At 40.3% G+C, this 14,737-nt stretch overlaps 2 protein-coding genes across 3 annotated transcripts; both read left to right on the forward strand.

The window, feature by feature from the left end:
* Nucleotides 1-535: 535 nt before the first annotated feature.
* On the forward strand, nt 536-9,187 carry LOC117265041 (NLR family CARD domain-containing protein 3-like). The gene is made up of 3 exons (XM_078162609.1): nt 536-580; nt 721-2,446; nt 9,036-9,187. The coding sequence occupies exons 1-3, from the start codon at nt 536-538 to the stop codon at nt 9,185-9,187; spliced, it is 1,923 nt and encodes a 640-aa protein (XP_078018735.1).
* A 93-nt stretch (nt 9,188-9,280) lies between these two features.
* On the forward strand, nt 9,281-14,356 carry LOC117264316 (G2/M phase-specific E3 ubiquitin-protein ligase-like). 2 transcript variants are annotated; one of them, XM_033638197.2, is made up of 13 exons: nt 9,281-9,412; nt 9,569-9,644; nt 9,974-10,227; nt 10,323-10,412; nt 10,583-10,665; nt 10,857-10,916; nt 11,141-11,346; nt 11,477-11,570; nt 11,738-11,885; nt 12,038-12,135; nt 12,237-12,381; nt 12,805-12,919; nt 14,010-14,356. In XM_033638197.2, the coding sequence occupies exons 2-13, from the start codon at nt 9,602-9,604 to the stop codon at nt 14,237-14,239; spliced, it is 1,566 nt and encodes a 521-aa protein (XP_033494088.2). In that variant the 5' UTR covers nt 9,281-9,412; nt 9,569-9,601; the 3' UTR covers nt 14,240-14,356. The 2 variants fall into 2 exon arrangements, with proteins under 2 accessions (XP_033494088.2, XP_078019033.1); XM_078162907.1 differs by having other exon boundaries at nt 9,340-9,412; nt 9,569-9,816; nt 14,010-14,355.
* The last annotated feature ends 381 nt before the right edge of the window (nt 14,357-14,737 follow it).

Here is a 14,737-nt window from a genome sequence, read left to right on the forward strand (position 1 = left end):
TACCTGAAGCGGAAGGTCCTAGAAGGATCCCCAGTGATCCCAATATGTCAACTGGAGGAAGCTGACAGGCTGGACACAGTGGATGAGATGGTGCAGACCTACACTACGAACACTGTTAAAGTGACCAAAATTATCTTAAGGAAGATGAATCGAAATAAGCTAGTGGAGAATCTACCAAAACTCATATCAGAACCTGAGGGTGAGTCATAATCATTACTTCAAAACATAGATGTAACAAAGATCAAACATGTATGTTTTAAGGACTTCATCAAACATTAGCAAGCATTAGCTTTGTGGCTAATAGCTCCCTCTTATCTACAAAGACAGAGGCATATTTTGTGTTGCACCTTGGCATATTATAGAAGAAGTTACCAAACCAAGAAACACAAGCAGACAGTCCTGCATTTGGTGCCTTTTCTGGTTGAAGTTTGCTCACACAGAGTTAGTGTAAAATACTGCTTGGTAATATTACCTTCCTCTGTAATTAAGTCATCCACCTCCTGGTTTCTTTGGGCATCATGGAGTTCATAGAGTGATGTCTTGGACTCACAACACATCAGTTGTTGTTGAGGGATTCAAAGTAATTTGACAATATTTATAATATTATTCAGGACCTGGTTGTCACTTGAGCTGAGAGGATTTCGTGAAAGCAGAAATGTGTACACTTCCTAACTCACATTCACCTCTCATTAATTTCATGTTTGTTTTATTCATTCAGAGATTCTTGCTTCTGAGTGCCAGCGAAAACTGAAATCCAATTTCCAAAAGAAGTTCCAGTGTGTGTTTGAGGGGATCCCCAAAGCAGGAAACCCAACCCTTCTGAATCAGATCTACACAGAGCTCTACATCACAGAGGGAGGGACTGCAGAGGTCAATGATGAACATGAGGTCAGACAGATTGAAACAGCATCCAGGAAACCAGACAGACCAGAAACAACCATCAGACAAGAAGACATCTTTAAAGGCTCACCTGGAAGAGATGAACCAATCAGAACAGTGATGACAAAGGGAGTGGCTGGCATTGGGAAAACAGTCTTAACACAGAAGTTCACTCTGGACTGGGCTGAAGACAAAGCCAACCAGGACATACAGTTCATATTTCCATTCACTTTCAGAGAGCTGAATGTGCTGAAAGAGAAAAAGTACAGCTTGGTGGAACTTGTTCATCACTTCTTTCCTGAAACCAAAGAAGCAGGAATCTGCAGGTTTGAAGAGTTCCAGGTTGTGTTCATCTTTGACGGTCTGGATGAGTGTCGACTTCCTCTGGACTTCCACAACAATGAGATCCTGACTGATGTTACAGAGTCCACCTCAGTGGATGTGCTGCTGACAAACCTCATCAGGGGGAAACTGCTTCCCTCTGCTCGCCTCTGGATAACCACACGACCTGCAGCAGCCAATCAGATCCCTCCTGACTGTGTTGACATGGTGACAGAGGTCAGAGGGTTCACTGACCCACAGAAGGAGGAGTACTTCAGGAAGAGATTCAGAGATGAGGAGCAGGCCAGCAGAATCATCTCCCACATCAAGACATCACAAAGCCTCCACATCATGTGCCACATCCCAGTCTTCTGCTGGATCACTGCTACAGTTCTGGAGGATGTGATGAAGACCAGAGAGGAAGGAGAGCTGCCCAAGACCCTGACTGAGATGTACATCCACTTCCTGGTGGTTCAGACCAAACTGAAGAACGTCAAGTATCATGGAAAGTCTGAGTCAGATCATCACTGGAGTCCAGAGAGCAGGAAGATGATTGAGTCTCTGGGAAAACTGGCTTTTGATCAGCTGCAGAAAGGCAACCCGATCTTCTATGAATCAGACCTGACAGAGTGTGGCATCGATATCAGAGCAGCCTCAGTGTACTCAGGAGTGTTCACACAGATCTTTAAAGAGGAGAGAGGACTGTACCAGGACAAGGTGTTCTGCTTCGTCCATCTGAGTGTTCAGGAGTTTCTGGCTGCTCTTCATGTCCATCTGACCTTCATCAACTCTGGAGTCAATCTGATGGCAGAAGCAATGCAGCGCTCTACACTAACACATCTCCACCAGAGTGCTGTGGACAAGGCCTTACAGAGTCCAAATGGACACCTGGACTTGTTCCTCCGCTTCCTCCTGGGTCTGTCACTGCAGACCAATCAGAATCTCCTACGCGGCCTGCTGAAACAGACAGGAAGTAGCTCACAGACCAATCAGGAAACCATCAACTATATCAAGAAGAAGTTCAACCAGGATCTGTCTGCTGAGAGAAGCATCAATCTGTTCCACTGTCTGAATGAACTGAATGATCATTCTCTAGTGGAGGAGATCCAACAGTCCCTGAGATCAGGACGTCTCTCTACAGATGAACTGTCTCCTGCTCAACAGGACAAAGTTGACACCTCAAACATACGTACACATTTGGAAAGAGATCTTGGCATTATTATTACTGATGAACAATGGAACCATAGTTTGACACAAATACATAGATGTGAAAAATATGAGACAAGTGAGGCCACTCTCGCTCTCAGCTTTATTCAGTGTCCTAAAACTGAGAATTACTGGATTGATGTTTTCAATATTATTTCTAAAATACTTGGATTCCAAGTGAAACCAGATCCTCAAATAATTATCTTTAATCTGTCTGAGAATTTGAGTGGTCTCTCTTTGTCCCAACAGCATTTTGTTATCTTCTGTCTCATTTCTGCTAAAAAAAGTATATTAATATTATGGAAGGGGAAAGATGTACCTACAAGACCTACTAGAATTACAACACACAGTGCTACACTGATTGATAACATATTTACCAATGTAATCGACAGAAAAATAGGAAGTGGGCTACTTATAAACGACATAAGCGACCGTCTGCTGGTCTTCACAACTCTCCAGAGCTGTACCAGGACCAATAAAGACAGTAAGACTACCATAACAATTAGACAGAAAACACAAGCGGCAATTAATTTTTTTAGAAATGATCTAACGAATCAAAACGGGAACAAAGTTTATGTGGAAGATGTGGATGAGGCCCCGGTGAGAACAGTGAGGAAACGCTACCTAACTTCTGAAGTGGCTGCAAACTTTATCGAGATTTTACAGAGCACTCCTGCTGAAATTTTACATGCACCCTGTGATTTTATTGTGGACGATTTTAACAGTAAATTAAAGTCAACACTTGACTCAGTGGCTCCACTTTTAACCAAAATCAGAAAAACAAATCCTACACCCCCATGGAGAAATGATAATATCAAAAGACTGAAAAGAAAATGCAGGAGTGCAGAGAGGAGGTGGAGAAAAACCAAATTGTCAGTTCATTTTGAAATATTACGCAAACAACTCAAAACCTACAATAAAACAGTCAAACAGGCAAGAATATCCCACTTTTCAAAACTCATTTCCGATCATAAAAACAACCCCAAATTTCTTTTCTCCACCTTCGATCTTTTAACCAACACCAATTTTAATAAACCATCCAACATATCAACAGATGCCCTCTGCGAGGACTTTGCAGACCACTTCAGAAGTAAAATCGATGATATCAGATCCAGTCGTTTATCCCAACAGACTGTAATTTTTAACACACCTGGATCATTGCTTTTACCTGAGGAAACACTGGAGAGTTTTGCCCTGGTTGATGTGAGGACACTTGGTCGAGTTTTCTCCCAGGTAAAGCCCACAACCTGCCTTTTAGATCAGATTCCCACATCACTTTTAAAGACATTCTATGGATTCTTTGAAGAACAGATTTTAAACATAGTAAATTACTCTCTTCAGACGGGTGTCTTCCCCGCTGCCTTCAAAACGGCGGTGGTGAAGCCCCTTCTGAAGAAGAGTAATTTAGATCCCAACATTTTTAATAATTACCGACCTGTATCCAACTTACCGTTTTTAAGTAAGATTTTAGAAAAACTGGTTTTTAACCAAGTAAATGACTTTTTAAAAAGAAACAGTATTTTAGAGAAATATCAATCTGGTTTTAGGATGAACCACAGTGCAGAGACAGCCCTTTTAAAGATTTTGAATGATATCAGGTTGAATGTTGATTCACAAAAACTCACAGTCTTGGTACTACTGGATCTAAGCGCCGCCTTTGATACAGTAGATCACCACATTTTATTAAACAGACTCAGAAACCTGGTGGGCCTCTCTGGTACTGTTTTTAACTGGTTCAGCTCTTATCTCACAGATCGTTGTTTCTTTATGGATACATGTTCCTCCAGAACACATGAAATCAGGTATGGGGTGCCCCAAGGGTCAATTTTAGGTCCAATTCTTTTAAATCTCTACATGCTTCCCCTTGGGGACGTCATCAGGAGGCACGGCATCAGCTTTCATAGTTATGCTGATGACACACAACTGTACATCGCCGTGTCTCCTGATGACACAGGGCCAATTGATGCCCTTTTTAACTGCATTTTAGATATCAAGTCATGGATGGCAGTGAATTTCCTGCAGCTCAGCCAGGACAAAACAGAAGTTTTAATTATTGGTCCTGAAGGCCAGAGAGAGAAACTTTTACCAAAACTACAAGATTTTAAACCTTCACAATGTGTGAAGAACCTGGGCGCCATTTTTGACTCTGAGCTCTGTTTTATTCCACACATCAAAAATGTAATAAAGACAGGTTTTTATCATTTTAAGAATATAGCCAGAGTCCGCCTGTTTCTCTCTCAGGCTAACACGGAGGTGCTGATGCATGCTTTTATCTCTTGTTGTTTAGACTATTGTAATGCCCTGCTCTCTGGTCTTCCCAAAAAGACCATCTCTAATCTGCAGCTACTCCAAAACTCAGCTGCACGAGTGCTGACGAGGACCAGAGGGCGGGAGCACATTTCACCAGTTTTAAAGTCGCTGCATTGGCTCCCCGTGTGTTTCAGGATCGATTTTAAGGTTCTTTTATTAGTTTTTAAATGTCTTAACGGTCTTGGGCCATCTTATTTATCTGACCTGCTTTTATCATATCAACCCTCGCGGATCCTGAGGTCCTCCGGCACCGGCCTTTTAATTGTTCCAAGAGTTAGAACAAAAACCCACGGGGAGGCTGCATTCAGCCATTATGGCCCTCACTTATGGAACAGCCTGCCGGAGAGCATCAGGACTGCAGAGACTGTTGATGTTTTTAAAAGGAGGCTCAAGACTCACCTTTTTAATTTAGCTTTTAAATGATTTCTTTTACTCTTTTAATTCTTCTATTATATGTTCTTTTTACTTTCTAATGCTTTTAAATGATTTATTTTTAAATCTTTATGCATTTTAGTCTCTAAATCTTAATATAATATTATTTTAATCTTTAACTCTTTAATTTTTCCTAATCTCCACACCATGTGTGGAGTCCACCCCGGTCTGTCTGGTCGGGGTGGTCTCTGTGGCGGCGCTCCCTGTGGCTGTGGGCTGTAGCGCCTCTCAGTGTGGATGGCTCCCCATAGGTGGTTCTTTCCTCACCTGGTTCCTCAGTGCCCAGCCATGTTATTGACTGTGTGTGTGTGTGTGTGTGTGTGTGTGTGTGTGTGTGTGTGTTTATATGTGGGGGTGGGAGGGGCGGGTTTTCAATATGTATGTATTATTTTTGTTTGTTTTTATTCTGTGAAGCACTTTGTGCTGCATTTTTAATGTATGAAAAGTGCTATACAAATAAAGTTTGATTGACTGATATAAGGGGAACAGATGAAAATGAAATCATTGAAATTGTGAAATCATTGAAGAGCAAGAAGTCAGCAGATTGGAATGGTATTGATATGTCTATGATCAAAAACATCATTGAGTGTGTGGTGAAACCTTTGACACATATCTGTAATCAATCCCTAAAGACTGGTATATTTCCTAAAAACATGAAAATAGCAAAGGTCATACCAATATACAAGACTGGAAATAGACACAATCTCTCAAATTACAGACCTGTCTCCTTACTGCCACAATTTTCAAAAATACTCAAAAAACTCTTCTATAGCAGACTGAATGATTTCATCACTAAACATAATGTACTGTGTGATCAGCAATATGGATTTCGCGCTAACAGGACAGCTTCACCTGCATTAATGGAATTTGTTGAAGAAATAACAGCTGCAATAGAGAAAAAAGAATATGCAATAGGAATATTTCTAGATCTCAAAAAAGCATTCGATACTGTCGACCATAACCTTTTATTAAAGAAAATACAGAGATATGGAGTCAGAGGGGTGGCACTTTCCTGGGTCAGCAGTTACCTGGAGAACAGGTATCAGTATGTGCAAATGAATAATGACTTTAAATCTCAACTTCAGAAGGTCACTTGTGGGGTTCCGCAGGGCTCAGTTTTGGGACCAATGTTATTTATCCTGTACATAAACAGTATAAGTAAGGTTTCCATATTATTAAAAATTGTTGTTTTTGCTGATGATACAAATCTACTCTGTTGTGGTACGAACTTGGAACAACTTTTGGATACAGTTGAGAGGGAACTGAAATCTTTAAAGAGATGGTTTGACTATAATAAATTAACACTGAACCTGAGTAAAACGAAATTTATATTTTTTGGAAATCGATCAACAAACTCCATAAGAAAACTCATGATAAATAATGTTGAAATTGAAAGAGTGTCAGAAAACAAATTTCTTGGAATATTAATAGATCATAAATTGTGCTGGAAGCCACATACAAACTACATCAAAACCAAAATATCAAAGTCAATTGCAATACTATTCAAAGTCAAAGATTTTTTTAATCAAACGTCATTAAAGACCTTGTACTGTTCCTTTATTCTTCCATACATAAGCTACTGTGTGGAAGTGTGGGGAAACACGTACAAAACAAACACAAATCCAATCTATATTCTTCAAAAAAGAGCCACAAGAATTGTAAATAAAACCACTTACAGAGAAACAACAAACCCACTCTTTATCAAATCAAAAGCTCTAAAATTTAAAGATCTGGTTGACTTCAAAACAGCTCAAATCATGTATAAAGCTAAAAATAAATTATTACCTAACGGTCTCCAAAAGTTGTTTCAAATGAGAGAAAACCAGCACGACCTGAGGGGAACCAGTATATTTAAGAAACAATTAGTGAGAACAAACACAAAATATCACTGTATTACAGTTAAAGGAGTCACCTTGTGGAATAATTAAACAAGGAACTGAAAGCATGTTCATCATTAAATAAGTTCAAACGAATGTTTAAAAACAATATACTGAAGGGATGTATGATGGAACAGGACATGTAGGTTGTCCTGTTGTTGAAGTATGTCTCATTCTGATTGCAATGTTATTTTTATAGATTTCTTGCTTGATTTGTTTGAGCTGTATGTTAACAAAGCAGAAAGCTTAAAAATTTAGGCTCAACATATAGTTTAAAGATAAAATATAGAAAGAAAAAAGGGGTAGGACTACATATGTTCACACTTCCTTCCTGCTCCTTTTCAGACGTGAAATATGCAAATATGTTTCCGAGTTGTATTTCTTTGTTTGATTGTTTTTTTTTGTTTTTGTTTTCTTTGGTTTGTCTTGGTGACTTGCTGAATGGCTGACCTTTACTTTACGCAACTTGATTATTCATGTCTTTCATTTTTTATTTCTTTATTATTATATTTTTATTTTTATTTTTTTTTCTAACCAAAGCTTGTTTGTTTCTTTAAAACATGTCCGAATAAACATTATTCTATTCTATTCTGTACCTAATATTAAAATGTGGATTGCCGATGTTGTTAACTCACTGGAGATGGAGAGGATTAGATATCTTAGGATGGATCAGGCATATAGGTTTGATATAATATGGAAACCACTTATTCTACATCTGCAGGGTACCTCTAACACAGACTAAACTTCTAACCTTGTTTTTTGTCTCTGTTTTTATACTGCTTATATTTAGGTTCTCTGGGTTTTTGTTTGCTTGGGTGGGTGGGCTCTATGTTATATTGAATAATAATTTAGACAAATCATATAAGGTTTTGGACACCTTGCTGAATTTTTTTGCATCACTTTTTTTCTCCCTTTTCTTTTTCTTTTTTTTCTTTCTCTGTTTGTGTGCTGCATGTGTGTGTGTGTGTGTGTACAATGATGAGACAGACAAATGAAGGAATGACGATGTTGTGTGAGGATTTAATTAATAGCCTGGTCTTCTTCTATTTGCTCTATTCGCAGAAGTCAGCTGGCCTCTATTTGGGACAGGAAGTTATGAGACAGACCTTCGAAGCCTAGCTACAATAGATACAGTGCAGGTCAGATATATAGAGTATAAGCTTACGACTGGTCACCACCATGTGGTCTGGCACTTTTGCAGACTCCCTCGTACAGATACTGAGGCTCTGTCTTGTTTGTTTGTTTGTTTGTTTGTTTTGTCGTTCTTACTTATATTCTGGTTTTCGTTTGTTTGTGTGTTTTCTGCTGTTATTATGGATGGTTTGCTTGTTTGTACTAAAACTGTTTGTTGCTGTTGTTGTCGTTGTTCTGTCTGTTTTTTGCTTACATGTTGGTGTTGTATGTCCTTTTTGTTGGATAAAAAATATGGTGTATGTAAGTGATGTTATGTAACTCACAGCAATTTCTCCAAACACCTGAATAAAAGTGTTTAAACACAGAAGAAGATCTGGACGTGTTTGACCTGAAGAAATACTCTGCTTCAGAGGAGGCTCTTTTGAAGCTGCTGCCAATGGTCAAAGCCTCCAACAAAGCTCTGTAAGTGGACATATGAACAATTTTAAATATGCTTAATTTCATACATAAGAACAATAGCCAACAACGGCCTGTGTTGAAAGGAAGGACCTGCCTCACTTTCTCTGTTCCAGAGCTTATCAGTAGTCAGCAATTGGCCCGATGGGATTTGCGTCTATTAGTCCATAAGTGCGTTTCCATTAACCCTAGAAATGCGCAAAACCTAAATATCGCAATAAAAAACTGGTAATGGAAACACCTACATTTCGAAAAAACAAATATCAAATATCGAGAAAAATTTTTTACGGTCTCATGAGGTGGTTTTTCAGACGTGTCGATATAGAGGTATATTGCAAAAGTGTAATGGAAACACTTTTTTGCAAATATACGTCACCAGACATGACATTGGTGAACTCCTCGTTCACGATCCTCTCCCAGAAATTCAGCTACTTGCCCTGATTTCCTCAGTTATTCCGAATCCTCCACAAGAACAGGGACAGTCACAGAACAGTGAAATGGCCAGTTCCTCCAGGCCCACCACAGGAAGTCAGATTGGCAGCCCCTCTGTCCAGTGTGAAATGGCCAAGTAGAGGTCTTTTCCGGGGTGGCCGGCGTGGTCGAAAACGGCCATCAACAAGTGGATTCGGTGGCTTCACGTCGAAGTGCCAAAAAATATGGAAGCTTTTTGATCTAAGTTTTGTTTTACTTTCTTCGAATGAAGAACTTACACCTCTTCTGTCTGATGAACTGGCCTTCATGCAGGCTGGATTGGGAAGAGGACGGTTTCTCTTCACAGCGATGTGACACATGTGGAGGTATGCAGAAGCGATCATGTTGTAGTTGTGTAGTTCTAGACAATATAATTTTTGTCCCTTTCATGTGGACACTGTCCTCAGGGTGACATTGAAAATGTCCTCACTGTTTAACTAAATTCAATCGCTGTCTAAATAATATTTTTTCTTTCAATGTAGTTATCAAGGATATTGCAGGCCACTTACCCCAAAATGGTGGAGCTGCAGGACCGGTGGCTGCTTTACAAAGCAAGAGGTAATGTGCAATATGTAAATTGACACTTCATTTATGTAAAATGGGTAATGCAACAGAGAATGGTAACAAACATCTGGGCTCTCAACTCCCTCATGACCTCTCCTTCACCTTGTCACTAGCTGATGTAAGGTGAGCATTAGTGTGCATTAGCTGCTGCCTTCACATCATCCAGGTGGGAGCTACACATTGGTTGTGATGATGTCCGTCCGTCGTCCCCCCCCCCCGCCTTGAGCACCTCAAACTTCTTATTGATGGAAAAGCACTATATTAATGCTATGTTATTTGTTATTCCGCATATCCATTTTTTCAATCATGTTTAATTTTACCAGGTGGAAATGGGATGAGAAAAATGTCCGCACTCCCCTTTGAGGCTGAGGGCTACACTGGTGCTATGCTCCGGAATATTTCAGATGGTGGGAAACGCACTCTTTACATAGTACCTCTTCAGGATGAGTTGGACCTCTCACCACTCCCAGCAAATGCCCCAGAATTTGCTTTAATGCCAAAGGCCAGCTGCAAACACTGTTCTGTAGAGATGCCAGTCCAAATGCTGGTTCTACATGACCGAAAATGTGCTAGCCAGGTGAATTTTTTTCTAGACTTTGTTTAGGGATATTAAATTTCTAAAGTTAACTGTGTATGAATATCTTAAACTTGAAATGTGCTTTAATCTTTTAGATGATCTCTGATGATGACAACAACAAATTTTCTGAATGTTTGCAAACTCCAGTGCCAGGGCAGACTGAAGAGGACCACTGCCCTCAGCAGGTGGAGTAACTGTTACATATCTAACCATATTTGAGAAGTTGTCTCCTATGTAGGAGATGTTAATGCCTTGTACTTAATCCTTTTGTTTGTGCTGAACTGTCCTGTGATTGTGAGAGTCGCAAGACATCAGAATTTCTTCACAGAGATACAGTGTCTGTCTGTCCATCCAGGAAGAGGATGTCCAGTGCCCTATATGTAGCAATATCTTCCCCGTCCTGCTTATTGAAGAACATGTCAGTCATTGTGGCCAAAGGTAATGGTTACCTATTTCTTCATGCTCTGTCTGGGGGGGGGGGGGGGGGGGGGGGGGGGGTGGTGGTGTCTTGCTGTGTGCACTCAGGATGTCATATGTTTTGTGTTAATTATTTATTTTTGTTGAATGATATGGGGAGAGCTGACATGAACTGGATTTTTGTTTGTACATTAATGCCTTTATTCTTATAGAACTAAGGACACAACCTCACCTGAGAGGGAGCTCCATACTGCGATGGATGATATCTCATGGTAAGTCCGAGTTATTATTTATGTAGCTTTTAAGGGATTGTTCACCCCAAAATGAAAATGCACCCATTATCTAGTCACCCTTGTGCAAATGGAGCTGCCTTAACCTGCCTCTCCATTGACACAAGGGTGACTAGATAATGGGTGCATTTTCATTTTGGTGAGACCTCTACCTTACTGTATTTGTATACAATGAGAGGGTTATTCAGGTGTGTTATTTTTCACAGTGAGGAGGATGTGGTCATGTGGCTGAAAGCAAAGGTGGATTCCAGCAAGACCTTTGAGCTGTGTGTGTCTCGAGATAATATGCTTGAAAGAGGTTTCAAGATGTGGAAGCGTAAACAAAAGGCTACACCACTTAATCCCTTAAGGATGAAATTCCTCGGAGAAGCGGGGATCGATACAGGGGCCCTTAGAAAGGAGTTTCTCACAAGTGAGTAGTGGCCATTCATTAGTTAATTTTAAAAAGGGGAAATACATTTAAAAACCAATTTGGCAATATACAGTATAACATTTGTGTTGTCTTGTCTAATGGTGTTAATTGTTTTGTTGTTGATTCTAAGCAATGGTATCTGGGATTGAGCAACGCCTTTTTGAAGGTGGGAAGTCCAAAATGCCCAAATATTCGGTGAATGACTTTGCTGAAGAGCTCTTCAGGTATTTGCAGTGATGGGATTTGATGTGAGGGGTGGGGTGGGGCAATGAGTTATACATTGCTTTCTTTTTTCATGAATTTGTAGCCTTTGTTAAAATCTTTAGCCTAGTGATTAAAAAGCTTGAAGTTCTTTGTCTTTCTGCATTAACTCCCATGTTCTCTTTTATAGGACTGCGGGTGAAATCTTTGCTACAAGCATTGCCCAAGGTGGACCTGCACCACGTTTCCTCCAGCCGTGGTGCTACGAGTTTCTAGCATCTGGCAAGCTCTCATTGGATCACGTCCTGGACCCGAGTTTATCACCGCTAATAACCACAGTATGTTTAAATTTTAGGACTGACTGGATTATAAAACAGTTTTAGATGTGTTGATTATTGTATTATACAATTAAAGTTCACCAACTATCCTCCAAAATGATATTACAGTTGAATCAACACTTTGTAAAGTTTTTTCTTAATTTGCGTTTAAGGTTGCAGAGGCGTCCGACTTGACCGACTACACTGCAGACATTCTGGATTGTGGCTATACTGGCAAGATCGACATGAAACACAAAGAGAACATTCTAATGTAGGCACACTGTAAAAAATACTTATGTGGATATAACTGTATGGCAAAGGAAAGGTTTGCTTGCCCTGGAGATGAATGATTTTTGATTTCTTTGTATTCAGAGCAATCGGTCTGCATGTCATGACGAAAAGAATGCCCATGCTTCAGCAACTCCGTGAGGGCTTGGACATCTACGGCTTCTCCCAAGTGATGCAGGCAAAGACGGAAGAGTGCCGCAGTCTGTTCGTCGCCGGAGACGACGAGTCGGTATGCTGTCCAATAGTGTTGCTATAGCATAGTTGTAGGTCATGGTATTTCCTTTATGAAAAAATCGGTAGGAGAGGGCTGCATTCCTTCCTCAGGTAAACTTATCGAAAAACATGAAGGTGCTCTTTACTCACGAGGAGGTATCCAAGGTGAATAAGAAAGATATGGTCCAAGGCAGCTCTTCAAGAATGTTTAAAATGCCTTTTTTTCAGGCGGCTTACATCCTCATGAAAGCTGACGTCAGGCTGAAACATGTTGATGATTTATGATATAAGCCACATGAAATAAAAGATTTATACACTTTCTTGAAGAGCTTCCTTGGACCATCTCTTTATTATACCATGGTATGTCCTTTCTTCTTTTTGCTGCTTCTTTGGACACTTTTGGAAGAATGTAATAAGTTTCATTATGTTTTGATCATAGGTGGACTCTCATTACATCACTTCCCATCTGGTGCCAGAGATGAGCGAAAGGGGCTGCAACAAGCAACGCAAGGAGATCCTTGAACACTTTCAAGATTTCCTGCACGAGCTGGAAGGTATGTCTACAAATACTCATTGAAAGTGCTGATTGTGATTTAAGATTTCCACTCTAGGGGTCCACAGTGGTGTTGCCATCGAAGTATCAGGTGTCTGATGCAGCTGCCCACCATGATCCCAAATATGTGCGGATTCCACAGGGGAGTCATATTTGGGCCGCCACTCCAGAGGGTGGTTAGTTTAATTTTGGCATGAGGGTTTGTCACTCCACAGCGAACCAGTCTGGTGTTTGAGTTACGGTGCTGAGCTTGAGAGAGTTGGGTAGTTAGCTGTGTCTTTTGGATCGCCAACCGCAGGGTTGTGGCAAATCCTCAACATCCATGGGACAATAGTATGATGGGTTGGGTATAATGGGCTACCATATTAGGAGAGAAGGGGAGTAAATCAATCAATCAATCAATCAATCAATCAATCAATCAATTTTATTTATAAAGCCCAATATCACAAATCACAATTTGCCTCACAGGGCTTTACAGCATACGACATCCCTCTGTCCTTAAGACCCTCACAGCTGATCAGGAAAAACTCCCCAAAAAAACCCCTTTAACGGGGAAAAAAAACGGTAGAAACCTCAGGAAGAGCAACTGAGGAGGGATCCCTCTTCCAGGACGGACAGACGTGCAATAGATGTCGTACAGAACAGATCAGCATAATAAATTAACAGTAATCCATATGACACAATGAGACAGAGAGAGAGAGAGAGAGAGAGAGAGAGAGAGAGATGCAGGACAGACGGTAATGACAGTAGCTTACAACAACATTAATGAAAGTAATAATATTATAGTTATAGTTCTGGCTACTGTGGTACAATATGTTGAAAGTATGTATTAATATCTGACAGTATACATGTGTGACAATAGTCATATGTGTATAATAACAGTAGAAGTATGACTAATGACTAATGATGGCAGCAGCAGCAGGAGGCATCTGGCAGGACCACGGCAGCAGCACAACCACACACGTCACACTGTCCAGGCACCGCTGCAAATCAGAAAACAAAAGATTACCACTCTTTAAGTATAACTCAATGAGCATTACATCATATGTAAGCCAATATATATACTGACTGGAGATATTTTTTTTCCCAAGTTGCTGAACCAGATGCCACGTCTGAAGACACCCCAACTGTACCCTCAGTGATGCAGTGGATTACAGGTCAAGCCCACAGACATCTTCTTCTTTCTGATCGCCAGAACTTCAAGATCACAGTGAAGTTTGACCATGACTGTCACAACATGCCTAACCACATAATCTGTTACCCAACAGTCAGTGCTTGCACGGACACCATAACATTCCCCGTTGCACACGTCAGACTATGAGTCATTCAAAAATGTCATGACAAAAGCCATTAAATATGCAGGATTTGATAGAGCGTGATGCATTGTGATTCATGTGTGTAAGCCCACATGTTATATCCTCGAATATAAATACCACCTTACGTACCAAAGTTTGTTTTGGAGTTCCGCAAGGTTCTGTACTCGGACCAATCCTATTTACTCTATATATGCTTCCTTTAGCCAACATCGTTAGAAATCACTCTATAAATTTCCATTGTTATGCGGATGATACTCAGTTGTATTTATCGATGAAGCCAGAAGAAAGTAATCAATTAACTAAACTCCATAACTGCCTTAAAGACATAAAAACTTGGATGAGCACCAATTTCCTGATGTTAAATTCAGACAAAACTGAAGTTATTGTTCTTGGCCCCAAACAACTCAGAGACTCTTTATCTGATGACATAGTTTCTCTAGATGGCATTGCTCTGGCCTCTAGCACTACCGTAAGAAACCTCGGAGTAATATTTGATCAAGATT

This window comes from Epinephelus lanceolatus, chromosome 20, assembly GCF_041903045.1.
Source record: "Epinephelus lanceolatus isolate andai-2023 chromosome 20, ASM4190304v1, whole genome shotgun sequence".
In the NCBI taxonomy this organism is placed as follows: Eukaryota; Metazoa; Chordata; class Actinopteri; order Perciformes; family Serranidae; genus Epinephelus; species Epinephelus lanceolatus.